General features: G+C 39.8%; 4 protein-coding genes across 4 annotated transcripts; all 4 read right to left on the bottom strand.

Annotated features, from left to right (window-relative positions):
- Positions 1–5,007: 5,007 nt before the first annotated feature.
- On the bottom strand, positions 5,008–11,721 carry cunh1orf198 (chromosome unknown C1orf198 homolog). The gene is made up of 6 exons (XM_034135561.1): positions 11,353–11,721; positions 10,521–10,571; positions 9,920–10,045; positions 8,468–8,635; positions 6,915–7,316; positions 5,008–5,225 (listed from the first exon to the last, which is right to left on the bottom strand). Exons 1-6 carry the CDS (start codon positions 11,668–11,670, stop codon positions 5,169–5,171), a joined length of 1,122 nt encoding a protein of 373 aa, XP_033991452.1. The 5' UTR covers positions 11,671–11,721; the 3' UTR covers positions 5,008–5,168.
- A 956-nt stretch (positions 11,722–12,677) lies between these two features.
- On the bottom strand, positions 12,678–16,385 carry LOC117486957 (gap junction Cx32.2 protein-like). The gene is given in 4 exon segments (XM_034135559.1): positions 12,678–13,285; positions 13,287–13,838; positions 14,652–14,790; positions 16,072–16,385. Coding segments are annotated over 3 exon segments (777 nt in total). The 5' UTR covers positions 14,781–14,790; positions 16,072–16,385; the 3' UTR covers positions 12,678–13,189.
- An 825-nt stretch (positions 16,386–17,210) lies between these two features.
- On the bottom strand, positions 17,211–19,409 carry cx32.3 (connexin 32.3). The gene is made up of 2 exons (XM_034135727.1): positions 19,322–19,409; positions 17,211–18,661 (listed from the first exon to the last, which is right to left on the bottom strand). Exon 2 carries the CDS (start codon positions 18,631–18,633, stop codon positions 17,761–17,763), a length of 873 nt encoding a protein of 290 aa, XP_033991618.1. The 5' UTR covers positions 18,634–18,661; positions 19,322–19,409; the 3' UTR covers positions 17,211–17,760.
- Positions 19,410–21,308: 1,899 nt separating this feature from the next.
- On the bottom strand, positions 21,309–26,765 carry cx34.5 (connexin 34.5). The gene is made up of 4 exons (XM_034135630.1): positions 26,726–26,765; positions 25,659–25,811; positions 23,833–24,018; positions 21,309–22,407 (listed from the first exon to the last, which is right to left on the bottom strand). The coding sequence occupies exons 2-4, from the start codon at positions 25,785–25,787 to the stop codon at positions 21,802–21,804; spliced, it is 921 nt and encodes a 306-aa protein (XP_033991521.1). The 5' UTR covers positions 25,788–25,811; positions 26,726–26,765; the 3' UTR covers positions 21,309–21,801.
- Between the last annotated feature and the right edge of the window lie 665 nt (positions 26,766–27,430).

Genomic DNA, 27,430 nt, shown 5'->3' with positions numbered 1-27,430 from the left:
TATTTAAAAGCATCACCTCAAACTGTGTCTCCTTAGTAATGCTTACAGAAAAATGTCAACAAAATTAGCGTTGGGTTTATGTTTGTATAATCTTACATATAACAGGACTGCAGATTGTTCCCATAATCTGCTCATTTACCACAGGCTGTTTCATCAGTATCAAAACATTTGACACAATGTCCAACAATCTGCAGACCTCGATGCACAGTGCTTTAAAAGAAATGGGAAAATGTCAAATAAATCCGTGTCTGTCAGAAATAGTGTGGATTTATTTCCAGTTTAATGAAGTGCCATGTCTGATGAGGAAGCTGCCTCTTTAGACGTAAGGTAACACAACATCAGTCTGGTTTCGGTTTCCGCTATGAGTTCAATAGCGTGCGATGATTTTAATTCACTCAAACAGTTGTTGCAAAAAAGGTGAGAGGCGACACAAAGCAGCCATTCAGAGAGTGGAGGAGTTGGGAGGGGGGGGGAGAGAGGGGAGGGGGGGGGGGGGACAAAGGTCTCTCAGTGCTGCAGGAGGATGGACACAAACATTAAGAGCTTTAAAACCAACACTGATACATGAGATACTTACATTTGATCTGTTTACGGACATTTAGTTTTGATGGGAAAGCATATGTCGTAGTATAAAAAAATCGTAGTATAGTAATGTAATAAATTCATAACAAAACATTTATTATAATACTGTCAAAAATGTCATAGAATTGTATGTTTAACATTTCAGAAAAAAAGTTATAATATAGAAAGTTAAAAGTGTCATAATAAAGTATTTTGAAACATTTCTGAAAACATTTTAACGTTGAAGGTTCATAGTATAGTTTGTATATTATAGCATGTCAAAAAGAGTACATACATGTCAGAACGAAAGTCATAGTAATCATTGTATCGTATGTGAACAAATATCATGAAAAAAAATTCATAGTACAGTATGTCGAAATTGCGTAAGAGAAAAATCATATCGTAGCATGTCAGTAAAAATCATAGTATAGTAGTTGTAACGTTTTATTAAAAAAAAGTCATAGTGCAGCAAATCATATCAGTCATGGCATAGTTTGTGGAAAATATCAGGGAAGAGTCAAAGTATAAAATTAAGTTTGGTGAGGACAGGGCGATTACCCTCATGGATCTTGATCAAAGCAAAGGGGAATTTAACCTCATCAGTTATTCAATGACCCACTTCATGTCGGTGAAACTCAGGCAGCCTTCAGCTCATTCATTATGGACGAAACACGGAAACCCTCTTCCTTCCCTGCATATCCACAGAGGAGCGGCTGCTTTGTGCCGAGGGAGCCGCTGGAATGAGCTCTGGATATTTTAAACTGGGCCAACGTGTTCAAAGTTTCCTCTGAGCACTGGACATCCTCCTTTAAGCCCCTCCCCCCTCCCCCCCTTCTTCCCTCAATGGCATTTTGGTCCTGGCAGGAATTACAGCTGGAGGAATTGATGTCATGGAATTGAGAGGGAGCGCAACAAGAATGCAAACAATCTGCAAACCATGTTGCATCTGTATCCACAACACTCTGTCGCGGCGCTCGCGCGAGCGCGAGCGACGAGCGCGGAGCGGGGCCGCGTCGCGCGCGCGAGGCGGCTGGCGCGCGGGCGCGCGCGAGCGCGCGCGCGCGATGCGCCGCTCGCGCGCACGCGCGCACGCGCGCGACGCGCTCGCGCCTCTCGCTCACACACACACACACACAACACACACACACACTACACACCCCCACACACACACACACACACACCACACACACACACACACACACAACACACACACACCCACACACACACACACCACACACACACACACACACACCCCCCCCACAACACAGCAGTGACCTCCTTTCACCCTCTGTGTCAGTCATTAACGTTGGAAAATATGATAAGTCTGAGTGAGGGAAAACCAACCTGGAAACCTCACTCAGCTTCACAAAGGAAAGGGGTTTGTGACCTTGACACTACATGCAAGAACATTGTTATAATGCACTGATTCATTATGGGTCAAATGATGTTTAGCATGTCTTATTTGTGGAAAGAAAACATCCAAAATACAGTCGTTTTTTAATCAACGTTTTCTATTTGCATTAGTAGATTCCTCCTTAATTTACCCAGATGAGATAAGGCCTCATTTGGGTCATTTAACCTACAATATTATTCCTTAAATATATTGTTTATTGTATTAGTAATGAATTGATTGATAAAGGAATTAACATCATGCAAAAGTAGCATAACATACTGTTTTTGGCCCCAAAAAAAAATCTGCTTTTCTGTTTAATATCATGAACATGAGACAAAATGAATAACCAATAATCTACATAATCATCATCATAACTTAAAGGTGGGGTAGGTAAGTTTGAGAAACCGGCTCGAGATACACTTTTTGTTATATTCCATGGAATGCTCTTAACATCCCGATAGCAATGAATATCTTAAAGGGGACCTATCATGCAAAATGCACTTTTGTACATCTTTTATACATGAATATGTGTCCCCGGTGTTCCAGGGAACTCACCAAGTGTCAGAAAACACAACCCTCTCTATTTTCCTCCATACCCAAATCTCTAAAAAAGGGGCTGCAACGGATCTGATAAAAACTGATCCAGATTTGAACACTGTCCTGACGTCAGGATGGTGGCGCTACGGCTATTGGGCCAACTCCACCAATCAGGAGGAGACAGCCACGGCCATTGCCGTTCGAAAGCGCTGGAGACGCTGTAGTACATATGCCAGGCCAGTAGATGGTGCTGTTCTCACTGAATCAGCCCTTGCAAAAACAGCTAAAACATGTCAAATTGAGCAAAATGAGGCATGGCTAAAATGCATGATCTGTTTGGTATTTTGAAAAAAAAAAGTATAAATATGCCTTATATAGGTATGGTCCTACACTATATTTGAATAATATAGCATGATAGGTCCACTTTAAGTGCTTTGACAAAAAATCCATAAAAAAAATGTCATCTGTGGAAGCCGTAGTACTGTAAAAAGCACGACCAATCATTTTAGCCGGCCCAGCTAAAATAACTGGATGGCCTACCTGCCTGTCAGCCTTCCATCTGTGCACAAACTTCTCTCGTGCCCTCATTGGTCATGTGCGCGTTCGTGTGTGTTTGAGGAGGGGCTCTGTAAGGAAGTGGCAGATTTTTTACAGTTGTGTATTTTCAAATTCTAGCGCACTCGAGCTGGTTTCTCCAAAATTACCTACCCCACCTTTAAACATATCATCAAATACATAAAATCAAAAACAAGTAATGAACTCTGGATGATTCAAGTTGATGATACATATTTTTTTAAACCTTAGTGTCTCCTCTTAAAATATATTTGCAGAAAACAGAAAGACACAAAAAACAGGTTTGACTTTATTATTTTATTAACTTCCTTCGAATCTCAAAATACACGTGTGCAGTAGACATGTATAGCATAAGATACAATCAGCTGATAAATATAAAATTCAGTAAAATAGTACTCTAGTCATGTAAACTGGATTTTAGATCTACGACACAAGTGGTACAAAACACTACATGCCTGCTCATCTAAAACACGACGTCTGAGTGCGCCTCATTTTTATTACAAATGCACACTAGCTTTGCTCAGCACTAGTTTGAGGTCAAAGGTGACGGTAGCGAGGGGGTGAGGAAGTGTGGGTGAGACGCTAAATCCATACAGAACATCTGTTGCTCCCATTTTAACACCTTTCTCCTTTTGCTGAAAACCAGCCCCTAACTCAATAGGTGTGTTAAAGTTTGTAAATACATTCTGTGTTATTTCTGTGATGCAATGGTTACAAATCCATGATGCTTCCCGTTTCTCTCGAACATCCCATATTCCGGGAAGCTTAGGGAACATCGGTAATAATTGCAACATGTTGGCCAGGACTGAGCACTACTGTAACTCTAAAACACTTCATTGGTTCATGGGGGATATGCAGTACGTATAAATAATCTTCATAACAAAAAACGATGAGGGTTCTCGTGTTTTTCTCACATGAATATCTGACATGCTAACAGTACAAAAACACACCTTTGCTTGCTAGTTTAGCGTCTTAAATCTATGTGAAGCAGCCAAGTCACATGGGGTGTTTCTCAATGTCGAGTAAAGCTGCTCCAGAGCCACTATTTCAATGTCCAGCATACTTGGAATTCTACCGAGCCCGGCGTACTTCGGTTGGAGAAATTTCGAGGCTCCACATGTGTAGACTCCGCGGTCTTAAAATCCCCACAACGCTTTGCGCACGGACCAATTTCCCCAAATCTGTGGCGGAAAATGTAAGGCGGGGCCTCTTATATGACGCACACCTGCTAGCCTGTTCCACTCTACGTTTTCCGAATGCCAGGAAGTATTCTTGCCTCGCTTCTGAAGCAAGTGACTCGGAAGACTTGTGCTACCAAGCAAGCGTCCTCGACATTGAGAAACACCCAGTTTCTGAGCATCCACACTACAACAGGTTACCAGATACATCCCAAACTTAATGTACCAATCCATAACTGGATTTTTATTGGCTAAAACATTTTTGCCGACTGCAAGAAAACTGGAAAAGCTGATTTTGGTTTTTATGGCGATAAACTGTCAAAATTGACATATTTATTTGTAGTGTCATTGTTATTGCTTTGTTATGTTGTGATGAAACCCTTTGTTTTGTCTTGGGTTATTATATATTTTCATTTCAATGTATTTGATGTGTGTTTGGCTGCATCTTTGCATCAAATGAGTTAGTTTTTCTAACAATAAAATCATTGGATGATCACACTACTTTGCCCCCTAGCCTTTCAATCTCCTTTAAAACTTGCAATTGAAATACTTGAGGGTAAATGAATTGAAAATGCATCATATTATCTATTATATATCCCAAACTCATGTATAGTCTTTAACGCAAAGTGGTCTCAGTGTGAATGCACAGTCAAGAGGAAAACAACCCCTTCTTACTCTGCTGAAAGCTAATCAGAGAGGGGGAGAGGGGGAGAGGGGGAGAGGGGGAGAGGGGAGACACCAGCACACAGGCAGTGAGATATGGTCTTAACAAGCCACTGGAGATAATCACAACAATATAATGTGATCATGATAAAGACTGGTAGATGTGGACGTGGGTGTCTGTAGTCATGGCAGTGTGGTCCTTCTTCAGAGTGATGATGGCGATGATTCATTCAAGGCGGGGGCTGAAAAACTCAGCTGTGGTTTTACCAGTTGTCAAGGAAGTCGAATCCGGTCTTCAGGAGGTTGTTGTTTGTGTTGTACTGAGAGGGGGGGGGGAGGAGAGAGGAGGGGAAAAGGGAGGAGGGAAGGGAGAGACAGAGAGACACCGTTCAGTATATAACTGAGATAGGAAAGGACTAGGGAAACAGGATTCGTACAGCTTTTTAGTAAAAGGTAACTTGAGCAAAATGTCAAAGAAATGTGGAAAAATGTGCTATTATTCAGAGAGACTGATGTATATTGTAGGTTTGTTTATATTTGTGCGAGGTGACACACAAATAAGATGGTTCCATGTCAAATATTACACTTTTTTGGAGTGATTTTGTAGGTGAAACGACAGCTCAGGTTGCAAATGAAGGAGTATATTCAAATTCAAGCGTATTCCTAATCTTTGAAAACATAATGAATATATTTTCCACTTTGAACAAACCCTGTACTCTTAGGTTTTCTTGACTCTTGTATCTGATACCAAGAATTACAATTGGAATAAATAAATGACTTGTTTCCATTATTTTTTAAGTTGTTAAATATTCCTACAATTTATTTATTGGCGAACATTTTGACATCATGTCTAGTCTACACATTGCACCTTACTGAAACTAATTTAGCTGCAATCCGTCTTTTAAATTGCTTTCTCACGACCATCCCTTTTTTCTAACTAATCCTGTTTAGCATTTACTTGTCTTGTTAGAATGTATTGATACCTGTGGCTCGATAAAGGGCGAAACAAATGCTGAACTTAATTGTAGAGCATGATGCATTGCTGGCAACACCCTAATGACACAATAAAGAATTGGCCTTGTATTTTCTTTGGAGACACAGATTGTAATTCTAACTCTACGTCAAGTATTGCTCCACTCACACTATCCAAAGTAGTTCAAAACTGTTCCCTCTGTGTCAACACTCACCTCCTTATGACACAATACATGTTGGCCTTTTATTTTCTTTGTAGACATGGATTGTGACTTTGACTCAGAGCTGCATTTCACAACGTCAAAGCAAATGCTGTCTTTAGTGACTGAGCTAGTCGTCACTCTGAAAGCTCCATCTGTTTCAACATGGATTCTAATTGTAACTCAATCAACAGGGTTCATGCACTTTTTCACCAATGACTTTTCAATGACTTCTCCATGACCTTTACCTAATTTTCCATGACCAAAACATTCCTCTTTCTCAGCGTACCACTGAAAATGGTTTATTTTAACATGGAACAGGAAAATAAGGTCTGAAACATGTGCCTATCTAAAACAAATCCAATAGTAGGCTTACTAGCTTCTACACGCTAAAGCAACTAAAATCTCTCACCAGCAAAATACCTCAACAGTTAAATGCCATTTTACGTTTCATTACTATACGATACAGTATTTATTATCATTATAGTATTACTATTTTGGCGATTAGATAAAATATAAATTATATTTGATGCAACTTTAGTTACATTTCCATGACTTTTCCAAAACTTTGGGAAAAATATTGTTTTCCATAACTTTTCCAGGGCCTGGAATTAGCATTTTGAATTTCCATGAATTTTCCAGGTTTTTAATGACCGTAAGAACCCTGAATCAATTATTGCTCCACTCACAACATCCAAAGCAGTTCAAAACAATGCTCTCACTATTTATTTCAACAAGGACCATGCAAACAAATACATTCATCTCAGAAAAGAGAAGAGATGAATTAAGCCAGATATTTGCTAACAGCTCGTTTCCATCTGCTGTTTCAACACTCACCTGGGCGAAGGTGGGGCTGGCGGAGGAGCCGTCTTCCTCTCTCTGTTCTCTCTGTTCTCGCTCTCTTCTCACACTGCCGGGGGGGTTGGAGGGCTTGGAGGGTTTGGGCATCATCCCGGAGGAGAACACCTCGTCCACGGTGGTCCCGACGGAGGGCAGCGTGCTCTGAGAGCGCTCCCACCCGGCCACGGACGACGACACCCTGACAGGAGGAGGAGGGTTGGGAGAGATGGAGATGGAGGCTGGTGTAGCGCTGACAGCCACAGGAAGAGGAAGAGGAAGATTAAGAGGAACAGGGGGCTGAGGGGCCGGAGCTTTGGGGGCTCGGTGCTTTGTGGACCTGGTATGAGCGGGAGGGGGGGGCTCCACTACCTCAGGCTCCTTGGTGTTCACAGAGGTCTCCTGGGGAAAAAGAATCATATTTACGGTTGATATTTTTTACTGTAATTGATACTGTAATATCATATTTTATACATATTGTTAGAGCCAGTATTTTTGTTTTATAAGAAAGGCCACCTCATTGTGACGTCTGTAGTCAACACACTATAAAAGACTACAATTCCCACGGCGCCTCCTCTAAAGTGACAGTGACGGGCAACCTGCTAGAAAGAGGAACAGTTTTTAACCGTCCAATTACCCTTTAAGTTATCAGAAAGAATACCCAAGTTGTTTGTTATTTGATTTGCCTCTTTGTTTTTGACTATTGTAAAGCCCCTCTTTTCTTTGTTGCATGTGTAAAAGTTTGTTATTTGATTTTGAGCAAACGCATCGTATAACATCATCCAAACCATCGGAGGCCAAGCAACTCTTCAACTGTAAATAATATAAAAGGAAAGAAAACGGGTAAAAAATGTCTGTTTAAGGCGTCTAGTGGCTTGATAGAACAACTAGGAAGGAAGCCACGACACATATGTTAAGATACCCTGAGATAAAAAATGTGTTTTTATTGTCCTGAAACTGATTGCCACAACAAAGGGGTCCCGTATTGGTTGACATCTCATTTAAAAAAGGGACAGTTCAACCCACAATGTATTTGGGTTAGGGTTAATAATGAAATGATTGACAAAGGAATTCACATCATGCAAAGGTAGCAGAAAATGCTGTTTTCGGCGACCAAAAATTCCCCGCTTTGCTGTTAACATCATGCAAAAAATTATTGACATGATACCTCCAACACTCACACCATAACAATCTAGATTTACAAATAGCACTGCAGGTAAGAAAAACATGTATTTTTGACTAAAATGTAATTGAAGCTACTTGTATGAGCATGGTGAGCTATAGGTGGTTGATGAGGGACTACAATGCACAAACAAATAGACCCTTCGGAAACAATCTACAGATCTGTTTTTGACTGCAAATCTGCTGCATTCACCGTCTGTTTCTCCGACACTTGTGGAGGCTGCACAGATGCCAGAGTTCTCAGCTTCAGGCCAGACAGTGTTTGCTGTAAATGCTGTACTTGTGCCAAATGTAAAAAAACAAACATGTTTTGGCAGCTGTTGATTGAATTGAAAACGCCATCAGAGAGTGAGATACATTTCAGTGCTCACCAGTCGGAGGTACGAGGGCAGGGATTTCTCTCCTTTCTCCAGGGACTTGATCTGGCTGGGGGTCAGAGACTGGAAGTCGGCCATCTCTCCCTCCAGCCTGGACCTCTCGGCGCTGATCTTCCAGAAAGAAGACTCCTCCTCTGGCCTCCGGGCCTCGCTGACAGTCACCTTCACAATCACACAATAATAACGGGTATGAGTCAAACATTCCAGAGTTTAGCGTCTGTATTTATTAATCATACATACCATACTCTTGGCATCATTGTCGTGATTGAATTCAAGGTGAAGGTTTATCAAGAGGGGAGTGTTTGTTTGTGACCAAAACACTTTGAAACTTAGGCCACGTTCACACGGAGACGAAAACTAACCTTAGTCGATATCAAAAAAGTCTTCCGTCCACACGGAATCGGCTCAAGAAACGTGTCCGTCCACACGAGACCGCTCGACCCGCTGGAGACGTTGTAGTACATATGCCGGGCCTGTAAGTGGCGCTGTACTTCCACCACAAAATACACCAAAAGCAGCGAAGAAGACCCATCGAGCATGGTTGCCATGGTTGCCTGCTTGCCCTTCTGTTTATTCTCCGCGGTGGATTTAGCAACATGTAGTTCATGTAGTTCATGTAGTTCTCCGTGTCCACTTGTTGCTGATGGTTGTGGTAGAGGAGCTGTAGATTTTGCACTAACATCTGTATCATGGTCAGTAGCGCCTGGAGCACGAACGCAACCCTGTGATCCGCCATTGTTGTTGTTGTTGGCGAAACACATCAGCAATGACGCGGGTGACGCGGGGGTGAGCAGCAGAGGTGGGGAGAGGCGGGGCTATGGCGTCATCGTTATCAGGAAATGATGGTATAGGACGTACACACGGAGCCGTTTGGCCCCCCAGAGCGTTTCGTCCGCAGATCTATCCACCTTGGGAGCTGTTATCGTTTGAGGGCTCCGTTTCCGCGGTTCCGTTACGGCCTCATGTGAATGAACCGTCCATCCGATAGAGAACTGTAGCGGATACAACCCGTTTCGTCTCCGTGTAAACGTGGCCTTGGCATGTTGCTCCAAATATTTTTGTTAGCATTGAAACACCTGAATAACTAAGCTGTTTTTTTTTTACTTTGTGTGTAAAGAGGGATGTTGAGATCTACTTCATAACACCAACCATACCTCCTCAGTTTGATCAATTTTATTTGTATTTTACCTTTATTGAACCAGGATAGGTCTTATTAATTAAAAATCTCTTTTTCAAGAGAGTCCTGGCCAAGGATTAAGGTTTCTGTCCCTTCCAATGTGTGAAAGATGCTTTGACAAATCAGACCAAATCAAGATTTTTAAGAATAATCTACCTGTGAGATTTGGATGCGACGCATTTGAAAGTCAAGTCTTAAACTACATATAACCTTTTGATGAATGAAGTGTTTTTTGTCCAACCAACTACAGTACACTCATCTCAACATACCTTAGTTCCTGGAGTACTCTTGCTGATCTGGTTGGAATGAGGAACCTTCGCAGGCTTTGATTCGGCCTGAGAGACTGAGACTCCCTGTTCTGCCGGGCCAGACGTCAAGCTGAAGTCCAACTGGCTCTGAAAGATGGAAGCAACAATATCTCAGGACTTGAGTGCAACCCTTACCCTACATGCACATTTTAGACAGTAAAAAGGACATATATTTAGAAAATGCACTGCAGAGATTAACTTGTTATTACAAACCTTAAGTCTTGAAATAACGAGTTAATAGCCGAACATTATGATGGGTAAACATTTAAGTAAACTATCAAACTACAATGCCAAATAGTGTCTATATCTAAAAGTATTTGATCATTTACAGATTTGTGTAATTGTGAACCTAATATTAGTTGAGTTAAATGAGTTTTCTTGTTATTATTGGTCAGACAAAACAAGATATTTGAAAAGGATACATTGGACATGATTCGAAGGAACTTAAACTACATAATTAAATCAATAAAGACCAACATATTAAGTTGCAGGGTTAATATTGAGCCACATTTCTTTAACAAGCCACAAGTGACAGACTCAAACTTTAACTAAATATTCTTACCTTTGTTTCCCACGAGAAAGGGGCAGAATGCTCATCTTGCCAGGTCATATCCTAAGAAACACAAAATCAGAATCATCTTTAGTAACCTAATATGTGTGAACGTACAAGGAATCTATTTTTGTGTTGCATTGCTGTCAATTTACTTAAATAATATAGACATGACAGCCAGGAACAAAGCTGGGCAAATAAAGAAATAATAGACAGGACTATAAAAGGCAAACAAGGATGTTAAACTATTAAAAAACCCACTAACAACACAATAACTTCTATATACAAGATGTTCTGTAAACTGTAAACAAACACATGAACAACAATTGTTATTATTATTTGTACACATTGCAGCTTTAAAACTGTAAAATTATAATATGAAATTGGCAGTGAATGTGTTGGTTGTACAGGGCTGCTGACAACTAACAACTGCATAGTTATATTGCCAACACACACACACTGGCTTTCCTTCATTATATAGTAATGTCTCATTCTATATTTAGAACAACGACTTGCATACATTATTTATGTGGTTAGCCTTAAACAGAGACACATATTTTCTTGGCGAACCTGTTTTCGACAACGTATTATGTGAGGGTAGTGTATTTCTACCTAACATTGAGTATTGTTCCACTTTTATGCCTCATTTTATAGTTATCCCTTCTTAAAGTTGCGATTACAATCATCTGGTAGCTATGTTACGTTACGTCATTAGCCACTATGACGTTAACCTGCATATTTCAACGGCTACGTGGCTAGTTAGCAACCATGACAACACTGGCTATTGTGACCTGGAAAAACACTTAAAACACATCAAACATCAATACAAATGTTATTAAATCACCTCCTCTCCGAAGTGAACAATCTTCTGGCCCGTCTGAATGAGAAGTTTGGGGTAACAGAGCACTTCTTCACGGTCTACTCTGTGCATGGCGTATCGGGCTCGGATCTGAGGATCCATCATCTCGTTATCGATGGCGCTGTCCTGCTCCTGATGCGTCATTTTCTCCCATGTAGGGCCGTGTTTCTCTTCGATAGTCTTCCTCTCCTGCATTATCTTCCTCGCCATGGAGTTGATGGAGGAAAAGTATTCAAACTTCTTCTCCTCCATCCTGTGGGAGCTGAGCCCCGCCGTGTTGGCGGAGGCTATCATGGCGGCCATCTTTAGCTGCTTCCAGCTGTTGTTATTTTGTTTTGTTACAAGAAGGAAGAGGAAGCTGGTTTGCGTCCATGGTTTGCGTAGGTCGCTGCGTGGGTGGGACGTCGGTTTACGTAAGGTTTACGTCACACAGATGGACCAGATGTTTTAATGGCGCTATCTAGTGGTCTTTCCCAGCAAGAGCGTGTGCGCAGAGTGTGGCAAAACGGGAAAAACACACTAAAAATCGAACTATATAATCTTATTTATGGGCTTCATTAATGGCATAGTTGTCCTTTAAACTGGGTACATGTCCGGACAACTTTCAGAAGGGTCCAATTGTGTCCCCAACACTATTTAAAAGCATAATTTGTTAAATGTATTCCAAAAAACAAAGTGCAGCAAGGCATTTTAGCAAAAATATGAGAATATGTTGAGGTTTGCAGAAGAGAACATACAATGCAGTGTAAATATAATAGCAACAAATCTTCAATCCTCATAAGCGCTTTTGATTAATAAATGTTTTGAAATAACTTTACATAATTTGTGGATGCATTATTCGGCAGATATACAGTGTATATAAAAATTCCTATACCAACTGAATCTATTATTATTATTATATCTATTGCATAAAAGCCAAAACACTACTAAAAGAGAGACATGTGAATAGTTTTCATCCAAGTATTGATTTGTTTTGCCACTGGGGGGCAGCCAACACAAGGTGTGTACACAACATTGACATGTCATCACCTTTGAAATTGACATGGATTATTTACACATCTAGCAGTGTTTAAGCCACATTTTCCAATATTTGGTGTCCTGGCTATCTGGCAAAAAATAAATTCGTTTATATTACATCTGACTATATTGTCTTTATTTCTCAATGTTGTATTAAAAGTGTTTTTCAAGATTTCTTTGTTGTTTTTGTTTGTTTTCCATTTCAAATATTTCAGTTTTCCAAAAAATAAATTAGGATTTGTGCACATGGATGAAAACAGTGATCATTGACAAAAACTCAGATACAGTTTTTGACAAAAGAATATTTTAATAAACATTGTTTGACTCCTTTTTACAATATACTCAAACACAAGGCACATACAATCATATTCAAATACAAAACAGGGAAAAACGTTTGATTTGTTACTAAAATATTACAAGTTGTGCCTGCAATTTGAACGTTATTGAAGAAACTTAAAGGCAAGATGGCAAAAACAGCCCTTAAAACCGTTTCCGAGCAACAACAAAAAGCGTTAAGCTAAACCAAATGGCTTTAAACCAGCAGAAATGTGTCAAGTACAAAAAACAGCAAAAACAAAATACTCACTTTCTGTACACTTTTCAAAGGTTGCTTCAGGGGTACAGTTTATTGTAGTCCTGTTATTCTTGTGCACATTAAAATATTTGTTTATTCATAAAAAAGTTCAAATTTGTGTCTGAAATTCTTAAGCATCACATAAATAAATAACTGGACTAATTTCAGTCAAAACATTTCTCAGTAATTATGCAACTGTGTACATTGTTTACACTATTTAAATGGCATTATTCAGGCATCATGGAGGCTCATCTTGTCACTCTTGATCATAATGCCTCCATTTGAACGCGGGTGAAGAGCGATGGCCGTATACGCGACTGTTTTTTTTCGACTTTCGTCTGGCTGAGCGTAAACAGGCCAGGTAGAAGATCTCCATTACGTTGAGCAGGACAGAGATGCAGGACACTACGAGCATGAAGATGATGAAGATGGTCTTTTCTGTGGGGCGAGACATGTAGCACTCCACGGTGAAGGGGCAGGGGGCTCGGGAGCAGACTATTCTCGGGTCCATGATGAACCCGTAAAGATAATACTGCCCAACAATGAACCCTACCTCCAAAAGGATTCTGAAAAAGATGGAGGTCATGTAGTTCCCCAGCAGGTCGCCTTTAATCTGGACATGGCCGCAGTCGTCAGAGTACTTGGGAACTTTGACGATGTCGCTCCTGGAGTGGGTCTTCATATGTTCTCTCAGCTTGTTTTCTTCGTGGATGACGTGCAGGACGTGTCCGAGGTAGATGAGCGTCGGTGATGAGATGAAGATGATCTGGAGGACCCAGAATCTGATGTGTGAGATGGGGAAGGCGTGGTCGTAGCAGACGTTCTTACAACCAGGCTGTTTGGTGTTGCATATCATTTGGGACTGTTCATCGCCCCACACCTGTAGTATTCAGAAGATACATTTATATTATTATCAACAGAGGAGGAGTCAGGATGTGTCAGTAGCGATACAAAATAAAAAAGGCATGCTTTTTGGGGCAAAAGCACACAAGAGGTTTTCCTTTATGGCACCGTATCATGTTTTCTTTTTTTGAGTCCTCCTTACAGGACACTTTATCCTTTCTTTCAAGCAGACAGCCACTCTTGAGGTTACTTTTGATGCATTTTCTTTTTAAATCCACACCTCCCGCCCACCTACACCCAGCAGTATACAGTCCTCTGAGTGCTATGTTACCTTTGTGGACATATGTGAAGGCTTTTTAATATATTTATTGCACATATTTCCCATCATCCTCTATTTGCATCATTATGGACTTCCACTGGAAACTTCAGATAAGGTCAAGTAATGAAAAAGTAACAATTAAGGAGAAAAGTGATTGAGTTACAGAAGCTATATACACCGTTCAATTACAAATATATTGATGATAGATGATTGCACCTAACATTTTAGTATAACATTGTAATTTAAGATATCAAAAAGTGCTTATAATGCCTAGAAAATACCACAATTCATCTATTTATCAAACATTTGAATCAAATCTCATCCAATGAACATGGAACAGTCTACAGGCTACATCAAGTCCTGGTATTGTTATAAAACCTGATAAGGATTGTAATTAAGCCAAATATAGTTTTCATACTGTGGCCAGCAGAGAGTGTTATTTCACCGTAAAGCCTTTAACGTGTCATAAAAGTAATTCATCGGTTGGGTTAAACACTTCTAAAAGTAAAGTACTGATAAACAAAAGGAGACCTTCTCTGCTCCGGCTCCGAGTATCATGATCCTGAAGATGAACAGCACCGTGAGCCAGACCTTCCCGATGACGGTGGAGTGGGACTGGACCTTATTCAGCAGAGAGGACAGAAATCCCCACTCTCCCATGGTGTCTGATCTGGTGAGGAGAGCAAACAGAAGAATGAATTATGATATTGATGCCTGGATTATGATATTGCAGGCATCTAACAATGGAAGACTATATCAGATAAAGACAGAGAAACGTAACCCTAACCCTAACCCTAACCCTAACCCATATAAATATAGCCTACACATTAATATCAGCGTTTACTTATTACATGCAGACCCTACAACTTTAAATAGTCTTACAAAGCATCTATTCAGTGAACCGGAGATAGAGGCCGATGGAAACTCAGTAACCCAAGAACACCCGCCAAGAAAGGTTATGTTTTTTTGTTAGATTTGGTCATCTGGCAGCATTTTTACAAACAACTAGTGTCTTGACTCTCATGAAACTTGGAGCAAGGGTTTAGCATGTGTTAAAAAAAAACACACTACATGTTGAAGTGTATTTCAACCACAGGGTGATACACGCATTATTTTTAATTAATGGCATTTTATTTTGCTCAATGGTTTCCAAATAATTTGGCAGATCATGAAACAGATTGTACATGGTATCAATCTAGTATCATATTTTGGAGAACAGATGCATCATTTGTTTAATTCAGTTCCTTTTTATTCAATTTTAGTCTGCATTTCACACCACAAAGGTATAGGATGAAGCATTTTGATATTTTTTGAACACATCGGGCGTGGTGCTGTTTTTTCTGATTATTATTTAACTTGAAGGTTAAACATCAACAACAGCACAAGGTCTATTTTTGCTTGAAGACATAAACCCGTGTTGTAAAAACTCCTAATCTATAGGGTAGTATGTTCGCATGGTGAAGAAGGATCGATAACATCCATTGCATAACAACAACTTATCTCAAGTTGTCTTACTATAGGAGGTCAGATGTCATGATATAGGAATTTATCTTCCACAGATGTTTTTGTGATTTTGAATTGCTGATAGATATAGATATTGTTCACAAGAATAAAAGCACACGAATATCCTCATTAAACAACATGGCTCCATTGGTCAAAGGTAACATTGAATTTTGTTTGCAAAAAATTCATAATCGTGAGAAAAATTTAGAATTTAGAATTTAGAAAAATTCGTTATTATTATTATTATATATTGTTTAATGAATTCCTCTGTACTCACACACCCACTTTTGCTAACATGCTTTCAACACTGCCAATGTAAAAAAACAACTCATACCCATCATAATATAACATTTTGCTAGATGTTGTTGTGTTTAATTCAAAAGTAACATAAGTTTGAACTCATTCAATCTTGTATTTTGTGTTGGAAAAAATAATGGTACCAGCTTACCTTTGAGTTTAAAGGCCTCTGCGGACAAACAGCGCTCACCAGCTGTGGAGAAGAATGACGGAGAGCCCAGTGAACCAAGCAAAGCTGTGTCTGTGGTACCTTGAACTTTAGGTTCGATTGTTACTGCGCAACAGTGAGCGCTGACACGTTGTCGTGACATCTGGAGATGATAGATTGATAGAAGTGGACCATTTTTTTTTTTTTGGCAGAAAACTGACAAGATTGTAAAGGTTAATGATTGATTGGCACCGCAATAAAACAAATAATGTTCTCAGGAATTTTTTACTGCTTTTCCAGGTTATTGTTTACCATTATCAGGGTCAGATTCTGATAATGATGCTATTTGAAAAACGCCTACAGTTAATGGAAAGAAATGCCTTTTCTGCATTTTGTTTCAGATACAATCTCAGGGATTTAAGGACAAGGACACAATGACATGAACTCTTGTACAATCTTATGAAATCCAGTTTAACCCTGAATAAATACTACGTGAGGATTGTCACATTCATTGATGGGTGAGATTGCATCAAGAGGAAGTATTGTTTTGGTTCATACGGCTTAATTTTCAGAAATTCTTAACAAATGGAGCAAATGTATCTTGTAATCCCAACATATGTTTGGGTTATGGTTAGGGGTTAGGGTCTTTGGAGAGATGTTGTATTGAATTGCAAAGTGCAGGTGAGTGTGTGACGCACAGTTCATCTTATGTAAATGCCTTTAGCCTTACATTAACTTATTACGCCCTCTCTCTGAATCAGAGGTTGACTTATCGATCTGTTGAACGCACCCTATTCTGAAGCAAAAAACACTGTCATAAAGCTGCAATGATTAACGGTTTACTCAAATGTTGCTTATCGATTAATCATTAATGTAGTTTTTAATAAAAGACAAAACTGGTTTCAGCTTCTCAAAAGTTTTATTTGATATCATATTTAAATGAATATCTCTTTATGATTTGAACCATGGGCTCTGGGAAGTGGTGTTTTATAATCTTCTGACTTTTTACGGTTTTAAAAATGTACTCAGTTAATTCAAACATATGTTTTACGAATCAGTAATGAATAAAACCCATTATTTCCAGCTTAAAAGTGTTACTAAAAAGTGTCAATCATCTTTGAAAGAAAGGTGTTTGAAGCCTATCATCTGAACATCATTTATTCAGTCATGAAACAGTTTTTCTTCAATCCAACCTCAATAATTTATTAAAAACAACAGAGCACATAAACATGTTTCAGCCATACAGTGGAAAAACACTTTTTCACCACAATCATCGACATCATAATCATTGTTTATCAGTGAGCAAATTATTCGTTTTGGATACATGGCAATAACTTACAGGACACATTCAAAACTAGGCAAGGACAAAACTCTGCTCACTAACAGATTAACAAGTGGGTATCTACTGTAAGAGCATAAAGACATCAACATTGCACACTTTCCATCATTAGATTTCCTGTTAAATAATAAAAAATATGTAAAATTCTAACAAAGCGCCCCTACAAAAGATGGGTGGACAGATTTATGCAGACTTTACTCAGCAAGAACATTTCTTAACTACACATTAAACGTGCTTTTCCTTGTTGTTGTTGTGTCATGATGTGTACACCCTATTGTACTTGAGTCTTTTAGATGTATCTGAAAAAGGAACCAGAAACCAAAAAACAAGCATTTAATGCATCATAATGTTTTTTAATGTCCACTCAGCAGCCGTTTCTCCTCTTTGGCTCCATCCAGACTTCCCCCCAGACTCCCCCCCATCCTCTGGCTGTTCTCCATCTCGATGTTCATCTTGTTCTGCCTCAGTGGGTCTTCTGTGTTCGGCCATTTTGGACTCGACAGGCTGGCAGGGTTTTCCGCTGAGGTGATCTTGTGAGTGTGACGCCTGGAGCCGCACCTGATCCTGGTGCAGAGCAGGTAGAACACCTCGATGAAGTTGAGCAGCAGGGAGATGCAGGCCACCACCAGCATGAAGATGATGAAGATGGTCTTCTCCGTGGGGCGGGACATGTAGCACTCCACGGTGAAGGGGCAGGGCTTCTTGGAGCAGGGGAACATGGGCACCATGATGAAGCCGTACAGGTAGTACTGGCCTATAATGAAGGCACTCTCGATGATGATCTTGACGATCAGTTGCGTGAGGTAGCTCCCCAGAAGGTTCCCCTTGATCGTCACCTTCCCCTTTTCGTCCGTGTATTTGGGCATTTTGTTCAGTCGGGACCCCCCAGGGCTCAACATGCGCTCCCTCATTTTCTTCTCCTGGTGGATGACGTGCACGGCGTGGCCCAGGTAGACCAGTGTTGGCGTTGAGACGAAGATGATCTGCATGACCCAGAAGCGAATGTGCGAGATGGGGAAGATCCAATCGTAGCAGACGTTCTCACAACCAGGTTGCTGAGTGTTGCAGAGGAAGCCCGATTGCTCGTCCCCCCAAACGTTCTCAGCTCCCGCTCCCAGGACCATGATCCTGAACAGGAAGAGGACGCTCATCCAGATCTTCCCGATGACCGTGGAGTGGGACTGGACCTTGTCCAGCAAAGTCGACAGGAATCCCCAGTCTCCCATCTTTATTTTGTGATGATCAGTTACTAATCTGTGATAAAAAGAGCAAAGAAAATACTCATGAGCTGATACCACATTATGTTTGAAATGATCCTACGCCACAGCTTATGACCTGAAATATTAACTTCAATCAACACGCTGCTGCTGGAAGAAATACGCTCTGTCTCTTTTTTAAATTCCGTTAAAATAAATATGTTCTTGAGAAAAAAGAGGAAATCAGAGCTCCTTGAGTCATGAGGTAGCTGGTCAATATTCTCCTAAAATAATCATTAGTCAGAATTTTGAACGGAAAAAACAGCAGAGCCAGTGGCTTCAAACCAATAAGGCATACTAGGATGGTAAATACAATTAAACAAGACAACTCTAATAAAATATAAGCACTTCTTCTGTGTTAATTTAACATTAGAAAAAACTATATTCTAATTCTAATTATATATAATGAAGATATTAAACATATGTCTTGAAGGACAATCTGAAACATGAAAATGAATCCTGTGCCATCATTGGTCATATGAATACTGGTAAAGAAAAGCCAAAAGTACAATTAAAACTTTCTTACAGTTATTATTACTTGTTTGAAAATAAACAACGGTACTCTACATTCCCAGCCTGGATTGTAACCTTGTCAAATATTCAGATATTCTTTCAAAATGCGTAAAATCTGTAGCAGAGAACAATGGTTGCATCTTACCTGGCGACCTGTCGGAGAGGACTGTCTGCGTTTGGGACAGATAGTTAACTTTAGAGTTGGACCTTGGAGTTTTGAGCTGGGTGAGGACAGCATGAGGACTGATGCACATTGTTGCACAACACACATCTGGCGAGAAATGTCACGTTGTTCCCGTCAGCCAACGAGGGCAAAAAAAGTTGTTGGAAGACGGTATGTGTAATAATTGACAGGTGCTCAGTATCTCAGCTAAATGGCCTTGGATGTTTGGAAATAAACAACTTAGTTATCACTAAGGATAAAAACCACTGCTGCTCATATTTGAATATTCTGCATATAAGTGTATAGTTGTAAATAATTCAGTTCTACCATCTAGTGCCAATGAATACAGACACAAGCAACTACTGTCATAATAAACAGTCTAATGGTAAACACAAAGGTGCCCCTTCAAACAGATGCAATTTTTTAACAGTATCATTCCCCCTTATTCATTTTGAAAAACCCTTTTAAGAAGTGTGTGGAAAAAACAATCTTCTTGAGGTTTGAAACGTTTACATTTTTATGATATAATGATATCATATCTTGTTACTCTCACTTGATTACAATCAATAGATCAATAAAGTACCTATCTATCTATCTATCTATCTATCTATCTATCTATCTATCTATCTATCTATCTATCTATCTATCTATCTATCTATCTATCTATCTATCTATCTATCTATCTATCTATCTATCTATCTATCTATCTATCTATCTCTATCTATCTATCTATCTATCTATCTATCTATCTATCTATCTATCTATTCTATTCTATCTATCTATCTATAGATCTAATCTATCTATCTATCTATCTATCTATCTATCTATCCATCTATCTATCTATCTATCTATCTATCTATCTATCTATCTATCTATCTATCTATCTATCTATCTATCTATCTATCTATCTATCTATCTATCTATCTATCTATCTATCTAAAAGTAAGAATAATAGCAATAAAGCACATGAGATAAAATAACATGGAAATACTTGTTTACTGCTTGCTGCTACCATCATAATGTCTGTAAGCTAAATATTAAGCTAAATAGCCTAGCTTATCAGAAACATCCATATAAAGCAGACTCTAAGTCACACCTTGCCAAGAAATAGTTTAGCGCACATAAAATAAGTCCCTTTAAAACTAAGTCTTGATATTTGTACCCTTTGTGTTTTGTACAGCGTTAAACAATTGACGAAGAATATATTTGTTACGTTTGGACAGAGAGTTGAACTTGTTTCCACCCAAAATGGCTATTTTTTAAACATTTCTGTCTCAAAATAATAGCAATAACAGGTATTTTCTATTTGCCCTTTTTGTTGATACTTGATGAACAAATTATTTTAGGAATAAAAAGTTTGCTGATTGTTTGAAATAAACACATTTGTTTTTTGAATATAGGCAAATATAATAAGCTATACTCGGTTAACAAAGTGCATACAAAATCATTCATCAACTAGTAACCTAATGTTTGTAAAATGAATAGTAAAATTCAGACACATATTAGCAAATATTGGAGGTTTATTGAAAACGAAATTACACACCATCATTGTCTAAAAACTATTACAAGAAAGCACTTCTCAAAATCTATCAGCAGATCTAAAGAGATGGATCTGTCTGCTGATTACTATTTTTGTATTATGCCCGAAAAGTGACATTTTGCCTGTGAAAGAGTCCTGTTTACAGAAGCTGGCTACTCCCCCTGCTTCTCTCTTTATTTGCTGCACACACACACACACACACCACACACACACACACAACACACACACACACACACACACACAACACACACACACACACACACACACACCACCACACACACACACACACACACACACACACACACACACACACACACACACACACACACACACACACACACACACACACACACACACACACACACACACACACACACACACACACCACACACACACACACACACACACACACACACACACACACACACACACACACAGACAGACAGACAGACAGACAGACAAACACACATATGTTTCCCCTCTAGAACCAAAGCACACAAACACTGGAACTCATTCTCCTTTCCATCCCCCGAATTCACAAATCGCCCGTAGGTGGCAGAGCTTTTTCATTCCGAACGCCTCTCCTTTGGAATCGTCTTCCATTTCAGATCCGCGAAGCTATTTCTGTTGACTCCTTTAAAAGCAAACTGAAAAACCCATCTCTTCACATCTGTCTTCCTTGTCAACTAATTTCCATCACCTAGTTTCCGTTCATCATTACCATCACTTCAGTCACATGCTTTTATCACATAGCAATACTTATGTCGTTGTATAATGTTTTTATAATTTGTATGCTATGACGTTTGTATTTTGCTTGTGTTTGCTTTGTACAGCCCTTTGAGGCATTTCTTGTGATTTGGGGCTATAATAAATCTTGAGTTGATATGATTTGTTTTGAATTGGACACGTTCAACCTCATGTTTCAGATGTGCACCTCCCCTCCCAAACTGTTGCTCTCAGGCAGTATTATCTTACTCCTCTCGTTGACCCCGTTGACCCCGTTGACCCCTAACTTTCGCCCTTGTAGCTCCAGTTCCAGGTTGACGCAATTTTGTATCATCTCGTCACGGGTTTTAAACGCTTTCCTCTCGGAAGGCGGGGGCGTCACGGGGGTCACGGTGTAGTCCTGCCTCCTCGCCATGCACTCCTTCACGGATTTCACAAACAGGTAGAAGAGCTCCACCAGGCTGAGGGCCAGGGACACGAGCGCAGAGACCAGCATGAACCAGATGATGACCGACTTCTCCGTGGGTCTGGACAGGAAACAGTCCACTTTGTGGGGGCAGGGCGAGCGCTCGCATTCGTAGCGAGGCGCCAGGGTGAAGCCGTAGAGAAAGTACTGACCCAGGATGAACAAGACCTCCAGGACGATCTTGGCCACGAGATGGAGGACGTAACTGCGAAGGAGTCGTCCGCGGATGCTGATCTTCCCGGTGCTTTTCGTGTACTTGGGGATTTTGTAGGTTCTCCTGAGGAAGAGGCTGGTCTGGTCATCCAACTCAGCCTGCTTCTTCATCCTCTCCTTCACCTTGGATTTGGAAGAATAAGAAATCGGATTTAGATTTGGTTTTGGTAACCCTACAGATTTGAGGCACTGGAAGTAATAAGGTGAACCTTGCATTATTTTTATTCTATTTGATTTGTATTAATTGCACTATTTTAACTATTTTGTCTGTTTTATTATGTTGCACCATTGGAGGAGCTTGTGACCTAAGATTTTCATTGACATATCTACGCTGTAGCTACGTACACATGGTCCAGGAAATGTATGAGATTAGCTTTCAGTGTTGCCAAATATTTCAAAACACTTGTTGCAAGTACTACTTTTTACCTCCTAGAAACTTGGAGGCAGTTGTGTTTTTAGCAAAGTTTTGGGAAAAGATATGAACATATTATAAAGATCAGCATATCCGTGATTAGCAGATAAGTTGAGCGTTCTGCTGGAGTAGTTTCAGATAATGTTAAAGTGTTGATACAAATTTCTGTCATGAATACCTCTGATCAACAACAACACTAGCTTTAAAACCAAGAAGTGAGTTTTAGGTGCTTAAAAATAGATTTGAGTTTAGTATGTCGGTCCGCATGTCTCTTTTGTTTTATTATGTAAAGCTCTCTGGACTGCTTTTGTGTGATATGGTGCTATACTTGTACATTATAATTGAATTGTAAGTGTCACATTAAAGCTGCTTTAACCCTTGTGTGGTGTTCAAAAGCTGTTACCGTTCATGGTGTTCGCGGGGCCCATGATTTATCTCTGTCCAAAACACTCATAAATAATGACTATCATCCAATATTGTTTTAACTACATCATAACTAACTTATTATGCATTCATAACCGTACAATCCTGTAATTTTATTCTATGGCCCCAAAAAACATTACACCACATATTTAAGTAAAACATGTGATTCAATTCACTTCCTATAGTGAAGACAGTGGGTCATTACGTTATCTGACTATAATAGACTAATATTAGAATACAATCTCCCCCCCAAAAGTTTTAAATTATTGTTACAGTGGATGAAGGGGGTGGGGGAGGGGTGTCTAAAGTCAAAGATGAATCTTGATTGGGCCAAATTTGACCCTGAGTCACCCAAAACAATTCTGCTGGGTCTCCACACACTTTTTTTTTAGAGACCTTCAGACTTGGCTAAAATGGTCAAAATCAGTTTTGTAGTGTTTATATAGCTGCTGTGGAGGATATCATGAAGCCTTGTTCAGATAAAAAAAACTAGAGCGTAGTTATTATATAATTTTAACTTGAAACGGGTCACGGGAGACCCGAACACAACATAAGGGTTAATCAACCTTTTGCCTGTATGGGACCAGTTTATCTGGAAACAGCTGCCTAAAGTTGGCAACAAAGGATCAGCGGTAGAACCCATCTTAATGTCTCTGCCATTGTTTTGTAAAACTATTTCACTCTTTTATACCACACCCACTGCAGCAACACACCTTCTTCTCCAAGTGGATCACATGCAGGCAGTGGCCAAGGTAAAGCAGCTTGGGAGTCGCCACAGCAATAATCTGCAGGACCCAAAAGCGAACATGAGAGATGGGGAAGGCCATGTCGTAGCAGACGTTCTCACAGCCGGGCTGCTGGGTGTTGCAGACAAAGTCGGACTGCTCATCACTCCACACCTAGAGGAAGAGAATAGAGAACGAAAGATTATACATAATGCAAACTTTAAGAGTTTAAAGGTCCCCTATTATACTGTTTTTCATCAATATATTATAGGTCTCAGATATATACAAAACATGTCTCTCAAACACCAAACAGATCATTGCAGCATCCCAGTTTTCAAACCTTTTTATATTCCTTTCATCCTTCTCTTTCATCCATGTTGCATCCCCAGACAACACAGTTTCCTGTTTTACTGTTACCTGAACCCATCTTTGACCTTTGAACCACTTTTCTTTTCAATTCCCAGATTTAGGATTATTTAATAGAACATATATTATATATTATTTCAGCAGGAACACATGATGGCAGCTTCATGCACTCATGAGCAAAGAGAGAAGAACATCCTCTGTGGATACTGTGATATAAAAAGTGCTTCTGTGACATTTGGAAAATATTCTGTCATATTTGGTAGATTGCCCCTCGTTTTCATCTCACATCTGCTAACATCTGGCGGTTGGCTTTTCAGGATAAATGTTTTCAAAGCTTGTACTCACTCTGCTTTCAGGACAAATCATCAGCTGCTAAATCCTCTGTTCCCATCAGCCTCTCTGACACAGATATAATCTTCTTTAACCGGTTTTATTTTATTTTTGGGAATGGTAAATGGACTGTACTTATATAGCGCTTTATCCAGTCTTTAAGACCCCTCAAAGCGCTTTACATACTACATGTCGTTCACCCATTCCTACAGAGCAGTGTACCTTACTCTAGGACCTAACATTCACACACATTCACACACCGTTGGCCATCGGGAGCAACTCAGGGTTAAGTATCTTGCCCAAGGATACATCGATATGTTGACTGCACGGGCTGGGATCGAACCCACAACCTTCTGGTTGAAAGACGACCGCACTCCCTCGCAGCCACAGTCGCCCAAAGCAAATCCTAGTTTTTTCTAAATCCCTTAAAGGTCCCCTATTATACTGTTTCTCATCAATATATTATAGGTCTCAGATTTATACAGAACATGTCTCTGAAGTGTTTGGCTCCAAACACCAAACAGATCATTGCAGCATCCCATAATCCCCTCTGTTTCAGCCCTGTTTCCAAAGTGCTGATTCTCTGTCTGTTACTTTAGATGAAAATAAGGAGCCCCTCCCCACGCCCCTCTGAGAGAGATTTGGTTAAAAAGAACTCAATGGTGCTCTAGGAGGAGATTCAGGTGATAAAGGTGGGGGGGGGGGGGGGTGGGGGGGGGGGGTGGGGTTACCTTGGTTGCTGATTGGCTAATGGTTACACAAGCCAAAAAATCGTTATGACATCATAAAGTGGCCAAAATCTGATCAGCTCATTTTCAGACAGGTTTTTATAGAAATGGATCAGGACAAAAAGAGAGAGAATCTTTGTTCCTGAAACTTTCAGAGTCTCTTTACACAGAGGGGACACATGTTGATGTAGAAGAGACATGAACAAGTGGATTTTACATAATAGGTGACCTTTAAAGTATAGTAGGGTCAATATCTACTGCCCTGTACTTCGAAAGTGATCATGAAACTGTACTGAAGTGTTCATTGGCATCTATTTCCCTACATTTAGTGGGAATTAGAAGACATTCCACGTTCTTTCTTTGTGTGAAATGCTTATTATATATACAGACCTTCTCAGCCCCGGTGCGCAGGACCATGATGCGGAAGATGAACAGCACGGTGAGCCAGACCTTGCCGATCACCGTGGAGTGGCTCTGCACTTTGTCCAGCAGGCGGCCCAGCAGATCCCATTCGCCCATTTCAGTCGCCAGTTGTCCTGCTTTCTGTGTGAGGAGATAACAGGAAAAAACAATCCATCATGACCTACTGTAAAAACAACTATAATCTGAGGGTATACATGCGTTATTTGAGAAGTATCCAGTATTATTGTTTGACAAGAAGAGAATATTTTTCAATGTCTGCTTTTTATTCCTTCCATTCACACTTTGATTGGACCTATTTTTTGCAGTTTTATAAAAAGTGTTACAGGAATCCCTGTAGTTGTTGAAGCCAGAACACAGTCTCTCTCACAAGGCCACACTTTATCATTTCCTGAAGGCTTGTGAGTTTACTGATAGATGCCACAGCTGCTGATCTAACCTCTCCAAAACAACTAAGACCTTAACCTTGGTTATTACAAACTGTTGCAAATCTCACTTCAAAGAATGTGAGCTCAACCAATGACGAATAAAGACCGAGTAAAAAAAAGCTGCTATAGTTTAAGGTCATAGCTTTCAAAAACATCAACAAGTAAAGTATTTGTTTTATGTTATATAGTTATTTTCTTTTTTACGTTTGTTTATTTAATCAGAATCATAGTTTTTAAAGCGTCCTTACACGACGAAATGATTGACTGTTTGGTAAATTAGCTGTTAAATAAATGTTAGTAAGAAGAATTTTTATTAGCTTTTCGACATTTAGAAACAACATTTTGTACTTTATTAAACCATTGCACATCCACTATGTAGCTCTGCCTTTTGAGCCTATTGTTACGGTTTCTTGCATTCACACGTTAGTACAAGCGGCCAGCATATTTACCTTTGTTTCCAAATTGTGCATGGTACAAATGCAGAGTAGATTATTATAAAAACACCAATCAAAATAAATCCATTAACCGACCAACTCTAAGAGATTCCAGCCCATTTACAGCTTAAAAGAGAATACACATATGTATCATAACATCCAAATAAAAACTTACCAGTTGAACAAACCCACAGAGAAAAAGATGAGTGAAGAGAAAGATGTCTCAGGAGGACGACGAAGAGAGTAAGAGGAGAAGAAGATTCTTTCATCGTTCCTTTTGTGTCTTATCTGGAAGGACACCATCCTAACCACAACAAAAAAGTCCTAACACTGAATCTGAGTGGCTGCTGAACACCTGGGTTTTATATCTGAGACAATACTGCTGCATTTCACAGTGGAGAAGGAACAGGGTCAGAAAGAAGGGGATGGTTGTATTGCATGGATCATTTATTGTCATTGTTCAACAACACATTGAAGTATACTCAACTACCTCATCTACTTTTAGTACATTTTGTACAGACGGTTGATGCATCAAAGGGCATACCTTAGTATAAGAGTAGGGAAAGAAATGCAGATGCTTTCAGGATTCAATAAAAGGTTTAAGGGGTATGAAAAGTAGGCATCATCTTAAATTGGATCACACCAGCCAGGATGCAAAATCATTAAAGGTCCCATGTCATGGCCATTTCTACTGATCATAATTCCATTGTTGAGGTCTACTAGAATAGATTTACATTGTGCAATTTTCCAAAATCTCATTGGTTTCTCATACAGCATCTCTGTATAGTATGTGTATTCACTCTCTGTCCTAAACGGCTTGTTGGAGCTCCGGTCCCCCCCCCCTCCCTGTGAGCCCAGTGTGCTCTGATTGGTCGGGACG

This window comes from Trematomus bernacchii, unplaced genomic scaffold (genome assembly GCF_902827165.1).
Source record: "Trematomus bernacchii unplaced genomic scaffold, fTreBer1.1, whole genome shotgun sequence".
NCBI classification, from domain to species: Eukaryota; Metazoa; Chordata; class Actinopteri; order Perciformes; family Nototheniidae; genus Trematomus; species Trematomus bernacchii.
The sequence above is the reverse complement of the archived record's forward strand: the minus strand, read 5'-3'. Positions and strand labels throughout refer to the sequence as shown.